The 8,559-nt window shown below is 39.5% G+C and overlaps 1 protein-coding gene across 1 annotated transcript; it reads right to left on the bottom strand.

The window, feature by feature from the left end:
• Window positions 1-1,259: 1,259 nt before the first annotated feature.
• On the bottom strand, window positions 1,260-6,815 carry LOC306761302 (short transient receptor potential channel 2-like; the record flags this gene model as incomplete). The annotated part of the gene is made up of 13 exons (XM_079247427.1): window positions 1,260-2,161; window positions 3,336-3,453; window positions 3,585-3,657; window positions 3,755-3,882; window positions 3,969-4,161; window positions 4,260-4,352; window positions 4,435-4,597; window positions 4,694-4,894; window positions 4,994-5,168; window positions 5,280-5,444; window positions 5,533-5,733; window positions 5,806-6,498; window positions 6,801-6,815. 13 exons carry the CDS (start codon window positions 6,813-6,815, stop codon window positions 1,260-1,262), a joined length of 3,120 nt encoding a protein of 1,039 aa, XP_079103553.1.
• Between the last annotated feature and the right edge of the window lie 1,744 nt (window positions 6,816-8,559).

Raw genomic sequence — 8,559 nt, forward strand, 5'->3', positions numbered from 1 at the left:
GAACATTTACTGAGCTTTCACCCTGAAATTTTTTATATTGCTGTTTTTACGGGTAAATGAAGTCATTTGCAGTTTTGTAAGATGCTTGTTAAATTCATGAATTTCATACAGACTTGTGTTTTAAGAATAATTAAATCAGTCAATGATCGCACATTGTCATGTAGACTTGAATTTATTATGGCAAGAACTTAGTTATTTCATCACAAAAGGTAAATATTTTCCTAATAGTTGTCTATAAAAAAATGATGCACAGAATAAGTCAACAGCTTGCTTATATGAATATGTCCTGTCCATTTGGGAATTGGCAGAAGAAAAGATCCAATTCCTCACATAGCTGTAATAAGAGTAACTGACTTTTATTAGCTGGTAGAATGTGCCAAAAAGGATGTTGGCACGTCTTAATTCATTTTGTTGAAGTTGCCAAACTTGAAGCAGAAAACGGTCACTTGTGTAATACTGCAGTAAAAGGCAGCATAGTGTTTTTCCAGTGGAAGAGCATGCTCTGCACTACCCTGGGGCGGCTGATGCAGCAGGTGGTGAGCTAATGACTTGGTGTGTTTATGAATGAGACCTAATGGGAAAAGAATGTGTTCAACAAGCTGAGACCTGCACTCATCGCATCACTGGAGCAACAGTTGGAGCACAACATGGAAGAAACAATCATTTGTAACTCCTTTACGTTGTCATTCAGGCACCTGGAGACAAACATTTGATTTTTAACTTTTTATTTGATGTACAAGGTTCACAATGTACAAAACATTTTTTCTGCCTGTGATATTTAAACGTGATATCGGATCCAGAGAAACCAACATAGAGAAGTGAAGATCCCTATTTCACATTGATCTGAGCTGACGTTTCCCAGAGGAAAACTAGGTCATCTATTGTCTAGTTACGCCATATTTGTTACACTTTTTTTTTTTTTTTTTTAATTAGTCTAAGAAAGGTCTACCATATTCAAGCAATACTTTGTGTGTGAGGACAAACTGCTGCAAATTTCATTTTCACCAAGTAAACAAATCATACATCTAATAACACTCTATAGTTTGCACAAATATGTGGCTACAGCACAGCAGTTAGTAGTTTAAAACTGGATTATGAAATGTATTGATTATAGGAACTCTTGTGTGGCAAAAGACATTTATTTGGTGGTCTTTAGTTTTGTAAAGAACATAAGCAATGTAGCGACATAAATCCGACGTGTGAAAAGTGTAATAACACAAGTTTAACCAACAAGCTCAGCTTTACAAATGCCACTATGGCTAAGCTTTCACTGTTGAGCCATCAATAGATCCATCCCCCTCTTGTGAACCAAAGCCTGTGTCTTGTGAGCTGCTGCTTCCTGTTGGAGAGGGAACCACTTTCTTGTTCACAAGTTTTTCATCTCTTTCCTTAACATGACCTTTTTCTGATACATTTTTCTCTAACTTTCTATCCTTCATCCATCCTGCTTCTATTTTAGTCTCTTTCAGTTCTATGTCATTGTACCTGTTCATTATTTTCTTTGTTTCTGTCATTTTGTAGCAGACTTTGGTACTCTCAGAACACTCGGGTATTGTCTCTGTGTGTTTTTCTGTCACCTTTGTCCCTGTGTTAATCTCTCCTTCCTGGTTCTTATCTACTTCTTGCTGTAGGATCTCAGCCTTTGCCTTTTCTTCTACATGAATAGAACAAATTCCCTCTGTGGCCTCCTCTTTTTCATTACTTTTACAATTTTGACTTTTGTCTGGCTCTGTCTGCTCTTTTTTCTCACTTTCCCTCTTCTCCCCATGCTCAGCTTTAGCTCGCCCTTCCTCCATTTTCACTACCTCACACTCTGTTGCCTGCTTTGATCTTTCTGCTCCACATTCATCCACCTGATTCGATTGCGTGTCTGACACTTGGTCTACTTCTGAATCAGCTTTGTCTTTGTCCATGCCTTCCTCTTCCTCTTCATGATGTACCGTCACTTTAAGAGATGCGTTTTTATCATCGTGCTTGCTATTAAAACCTCTGAAATTATTCTTTGCACCAATGATGTATTTTCCCAGAACAGATGAGCCATCCTTCGTCAGTGCATCATTTGCAGCATGCCCATCAGCCGTTGCGAGCTGCTGGCTCATTTTCATATCACTGTGCATCCTGGAGACTGTTTTGTTCAGTTCAGTGATCCGATTGCCAATGTCTGGGAGAGGAAAAAATTTATCACTCTACTGCCAGCAGACACTCTATTAATATTGAATTATATTTAGTTAGCCAGACCTCTTGCTGTCGAAAGTTAATATTTTGGCCCACAAGCCACATTTAGAAACAGTGCATCTAGTAACTTAATATTTTCTAAGTTCAAAATTGTTCTGTGTTCACTATTTGTAATATAGTCTTTGAATATGTGAAAATCAAAGTTGGCCTTTTTATTTTTCGAGCTGTGAATTCCAGGCATGTGGGTTTACTGTGGAGTCCTGTAAAGTGATCACTGTCGAACCCAACTGTCTAAATCAGACAGTTTAAAAATGAAATGACATGACATGAATTCAATGATCTTAACATAGTGTAATCTAAAAAAAAAGAGCAAAACAAATGTCAAATTTTGATTTGAAATCAGAAATACTTGCAGAAAAATGGTCACGGCTAAGCGACATGGTCAAACTTAAAGCATTTTTTTTTAATCTAATTGCACATAATTGGCAAATTTCATAATGCATCATGATGTCAAAAGAATCCAGCAAGGATTTTTTAAAAAAGTGCTATTAAAATAAGTTTACAGTAAGAGTCATATGCTTAATTAAACCATGGCGACATGTTCCCTGTCTGATCCTTCAGGCCTTTAAACAGTGTTCACATTTTTAAGATGTTTGTCTGAACACATCTCAGAAGCAACCAAAGCAAATTCTGCCTTTTTTTTTTTTTTTTTTTTTTTTTTACTGCAACAAGCTCAAACAGCAACTAGGTGGATAAATCAATGTCAATGTTAGATGATGAATAACACTACTTTGACAGCTGAAGATTCATTGGCTAACTTTGGTAGTAGATGAAAACTAAAAGGTAGATATAAACGTAATGTAGAAAATATAATAAGTGGGAGTTGCTCTTCAAATTAAATCTAAGTCATGAATAAAACGACCCATTTGATTGTCACTGGATAAATTATAATGTTATGTGCAAATTCCAAACATTTCTTTGTAAATTTCTTTTCATTCTGTTTATATAGCTACACAATTTTGAGGTTGTCACTGTTTGTTATTAAGCATAGCATTTATGGGAAAATGCATTAGACAAGACTAAATAAATTAATAACTTAAAAAAAGAAGAAAAATATACATTATATATAGTATTTATGATAGTGCCAGAGTGATCGTTACCTTTTCTCTTAGTCTCCTCAAATTCTCTGCGAGCTGACTCAATGTAGCGCTGCACCAGAGCCCCAATCACCTGCTGCCGGTAAGGTATCTGACCGTCCTCAAGTCCCTTATCGCTGGACTTTTTACATAATACATGATTAATTATTCATTTTGTATGATGCCCACAGAAAGTAATAATCAAAGAATTTACAGGGAAAAAATATTCTATCAATAAGCTCACATGAGTTTATGTATCAAACACATTCTTACCAAAGAGGCTAGAGGTGGATATTTTTCCTCAGAAGAACAAGTGCAGCAGCAACACAGTCGTCTAAAGATGCCTCTTGAATAGAATTTGATCATAATTTTAAAAAAAACAAAACAAAAAACAAGGATGGGTTATTACAGTTCGGAGTGTTATTTTTAGTTTCAGAACTTACCTTATTATGTAAAAGACAGCTTTAGGTGAAGGAATGATGTTGAAAGGCACCGGCATTGTGAGGCCTTCTCTGAAGTAACTGAGGTAAAGCTTTGACCGAGCAAATTTCCACTCAACATCTGCATCATCCTTAAATAAGACGAGAGCTTCAGCAAATATTCTATCAATTTATTTCTTTTAAACAGTTGCGACACAGAAGTGCTAAAGCACTTTACCTCAATTTTCTGAAAGGAGTTGGTAATCATAGCTATGAGCATGTTGAGAAGGACAATGACGATGACGAGAGTGAAGATCCCGTACAGAATTCGTCCTACAAACTCAGCCAAGACAAACTGCGGCATGTCCACGTACTCTTGGTTGGCCATACCAAACATGGTCCAGAATAAGAAGTGGAAGGTCTCATTTAACCTGCAGCAGAGTGGTGGAGATGGTTACCACACAGCATTTTAAGCATGAAAAAACAAACTTGAAAAGTCTGACCAACTTGAGCGTCTATTTATTTTTACCTGCCAAGATGTGGAGAGCTGACATAAGGAACATACACATTGTTGATACCACTGAGGAAAGCTGTCCCAATGATCATCAATATGAACATGAATCTACAAAAGAAAACCAAAACATTCTCATCCTGCTTGTTCTGTCATGTGCCCAGGCAAAGTTAATATGCTGATGTGATGTTACCTCATCATGTCATCAATCATCTTCCCAATGGAGATCTGCAGTGTTCCCAGAGACTCGTGGGCTGGCAGAATGTACGCAAGCCGAGTGAAGCTCAGCATGCTGGTCACGGCAAACAGCACCTCTGCAACCAGCTGAGGGTCCTCCTGATGCCAGTCGTCACGCACTTTCACATACCAACAGACCAGTTAAACACTCACAACCTTAAATATTGTACATTCAGCAATCGTTTTTGATAAATGCCCTGAAATGATTTTCTAACCCGTCTGAGTGAAGTAGATACACTCCTCACTGCTGCTCTGATCAGGGCAGAGGATATGACCTTTGAGCATTATAAGCACACGGAGCGCGAAGGATGCCAGATACATGCTGAGCACCATCACGTCCAAGCAGTTCCACCAGTCTAGAAAGTAACTATGCAGACCCTCGATCCACACTTCTTTACACTCGTACCAGAAGAATCCTACATGAGAGGCAGAGTTTGAACCAACCTCGTGATCTTTTTAGTCCAGAGTTGTGAACGTACACCACCATAGAAAGTTGAATGAAATAGTGAACGTACCAACCACCCACACCATATGGAAGGAGCTGTGGAGAATGTTTTGTTGCCGGGATGCAAATTTGTCTCGATACATCTCCATGGTAATGGATTCTCCGAGTAAGGTGATGAGGAACCACAGATAGGATGCTGAGTGAAGGAGAAATTTGATCACAGGAGTCTTTATGATTTTTCCTGCCTGGAGAAAAGAAGGAAACTTGTCAAGGCCAAATCACATGTCACTTTTGTCAAATCTGAATGTTCAACACATTGAAGTGTTGCTCAGTTATCACAATTATTTTTATGGGACCTTTGACTTTGGTGCTATCCAGTAAACGAGGCAGAGAAGGGGCATGGTGAGAAAGATCCCAATAGAGACTAACAACTTCCAGGCTGTCCTGCTGCCTCTCCAGCCTGCCAGATTTCCACACCAGATAGACGACAGAACCTGTTGACAGATTGGATGCGCCACAAACTACCCAAAAAAGAGACACAATGAAAGAGAAATGATTGATGTAGTGTATGTCTTGTTTTGCATGACAGCATAGTCTGAATATAACTACCTGCTTCTGGTCATAGTTGACAGCAAGCCGCAGTCGTGAAAGGTTGGGTATTCCCTCCTCAAAAGCCTGATCATTCAAAGTATCCTGGCTCTCGCCTCCATAGCTGTTCAAGATGGTGGTGACTTCGCTCTGGTTGCGACACATCCCTAGTAACTCAACTGCAAATTCCTGACAGAGCTGCTCCAGGCTCAGGTACTGAGGCTGCAGGGGAAAGGAAAAACACCTGAGTCATAATACTCGACATGTACAGCAAGTACACGAACATCTTCATACCTTAAACTCTGGTTCTTTTCGGGACAGCTTGCGGAGCTCTCTGCTGAGACTGAAAGCACTGAGCATGGCATCCTCAGAGGTGACAGAGAGGTAGGCACGGCTGGCTATGCCACGGTAGGTATTGATGCGTGACAAGGAGAACTTCAGCAGGTCATACTGCCGGCCGTTGCGACACTCTAGACAGGCGCAGGATATTTTATGTGGCCATGGGATGATGTGGCCTTTTTGGGTGAGCATGGTGACAATGTCATACAGGTCTTTCTGGCAGGCCAAGGTCAAAGGGGTCACCCCTGGGGCAAATTGCGAGTTGTCAATAGAGCGGTCAAAGATGGCCTGAGAGAAAGATCGTACGTCCATCTTGTTGCCTTTCTCCTGGTCCAGGCGGTCCAGGAGACGCTTCACCACTATTGGCTGGTTGGTGTCCACGGCAACAAGCAGGGCCTCGTGAATCTGCCGAAAGTCAAACTTGACCCCCTGCAACAGGGCATCCATGGCATCCTCATTGCCTAGTCGGATGGAGAGGTTGAGAGCCTCCCTCCATTGGCGATCCTCTGATTCATCCAGCTGGCGGATGATGCCATCCCCCGTCTTCAGCAGTCCAGACAGAAGCTCTATTTTCCCCTCCTGAATGGCACTGATGAGCTCCGGGGGGAAGCGCATCTTTTTGTTCATAATCTCGCGCCATTGTTCTGGCTAAGGAACAAGACAGAAATGTTATCAACACCATTAAATGGCCATGCCTGATTCAATTTCTGAAATGTCAAATGATAAGAATGGTAAATTACTGTTAGATTTCATTTTAAGATGAATAAAACCTTGAAAAAAATTGGAAGGGTTTGTTCCAAACGAATGCCCAAAAATATCTCTTACAGATAAAATAATGGTTGGAGAAGGCTATCAGGCCTTCAACCACAGTCGTTTAGAACACGATTTTGATCTAACCTAATATCTTAATTCCCGCACATTCTATAAAATGTGGACAAAGCTTGGCTTACCGTGAGGTTTTCCATTCCCGATGACAAGATAACACACTTAGGAGAGGCGATCCTAGAGTGACAGCACAATCACAGTCTCTGGAGATACTCAGTAAATTTTTGTCAGCAAGTTTGAGCTTTTGAGATGAGGGTAAAAGATATCAACAGATCATACATTCAGTTTCAAATGAGAACTGAGCTCTTTGAAGATCATGTGCTACCGCCTGACTAGATGGATTCAGCATCCACAAGCTCAATAACACACTTCAAAACCCCAAGGGGCAAAGCCAATTAAAATGTAACCTGTTCAAAGTGTTTCATGCTTGGCTGGCCTGAAAGCAGATTGTTTCTTCATTCAAACAGGAATTATCTCTGGTCTCCCCATTGGTAACAGTGCCAAAGCACAATTAAAGTAGCTGTTAGCGGCATGCAGCAGCTGTCACCATTCCTCCCAGAGGGAACTAGTGGGATTTCACAATTGTTGGGGAAACAACAAGCAAGTAACATACTCACTAATTTATTATTGTTGCTTTTCACACATGGAGTTCTCTTTACAGAAGTCTATTTTTGTCCAGTCTGAAACACGTGTGTGATTTTATTCAATCCTGCTAAAAGTATTTTACGGGTTTTAATAATTCTTTAAAAAATAATCTATTCATGGGTTTTTTGATAACATTCCTGTTCAGAACATAAAATCTTTGTCAATCCCCAAGTGGGAGAGAAAAACATTTATTCTGGTGCTAAATGGTTCAGACAAATGATCAACAAAATTAAAGAGTAACCATAAGGGTTGAACAAATGTAACTGCTCTTTTTCTTGGTTATTGGAGAAATTACTTATCTTGTTCAACGGGCATGTTCTGACCAGCTGGTGGGGAGTTTGGGGTTATTTCCACCATTAAAATCTTCTCTTACAGCTGATTTTCTTCAGGTTCTTCAGACTGCCATGATGTGGATGACTGGGAATCAATACCAACAACAAATACACAGGGGCAAACAAAATGACCCCGTCTGACCTTTGGCTGGCAGATGCATGAATTTCTTACATTTTTACTCGTTCAATTATAGAGCTGAATGAATATCAGGAGAGTGATTTGTATATGTGAAATAATTTCTAGTTGAACATCTTTATGGGCAGAAGATATACCACCAGTGATTTTCAGTGCATCAGCTTTGCAGCATCTGCTGGGGTAGTAGCATCAGAACCAGAGACTTGAAGAGAATCAACAAACTGATCTAGAAAGCTGCTTCTGTGCTTGGAGTAACTCTGGAACTGCTGGAGCTGATTGTCCAGAGAAGAATGCTGCACAAGCTGATGAAGATGGAGGATTCTTCACACCCTCTCCACAACACAGTGATGAAACAACAAAGTGTGTTCAGTGAGAGGCTTCTTCAGGTCCGATGTAAGACTGAAAGCTACAGAAGATTATTCCTGCCAGCAGCCTCCGGAACAAGACCTCCTCAAATTAATTATTAATTACTACAATATTGAATTTCCCTTTGGGATTAATAAAGTATTTTTAATTTCATTCATTTAATTAAATTTATTGGTTCATAATTCAAACTGGAATTTAAAAAAAAAACTTAAGAAATTCACTGAAATAAGGGTTCAATTGTGTAAATGATTTCACATGTGCATTCTGTATTTAAATTTGTATTAAGAGATTTAATCTGATATGGTGAAAACAATGTTGTGAGAATAAGTAGTGAGAAATTATGAATATTTGATCCTTCAAGTCATCAATTTTTAACTTCTCTGCTTTGAAACTACAGCTGCAAAT

The sequence above is a fragment of the Telmatherina bonti genome (assembly GCF_933228915.1).
Source record: "Telmatherina bonti genome assembly, chromosome: 10".
NCBI classification, from domain to species: Eukaryota; Metazoa; Chordata; class Actinopteri; order Atheriniformes; family Telmatherinidae; genus Telmatherina; species Telmatherina bonti.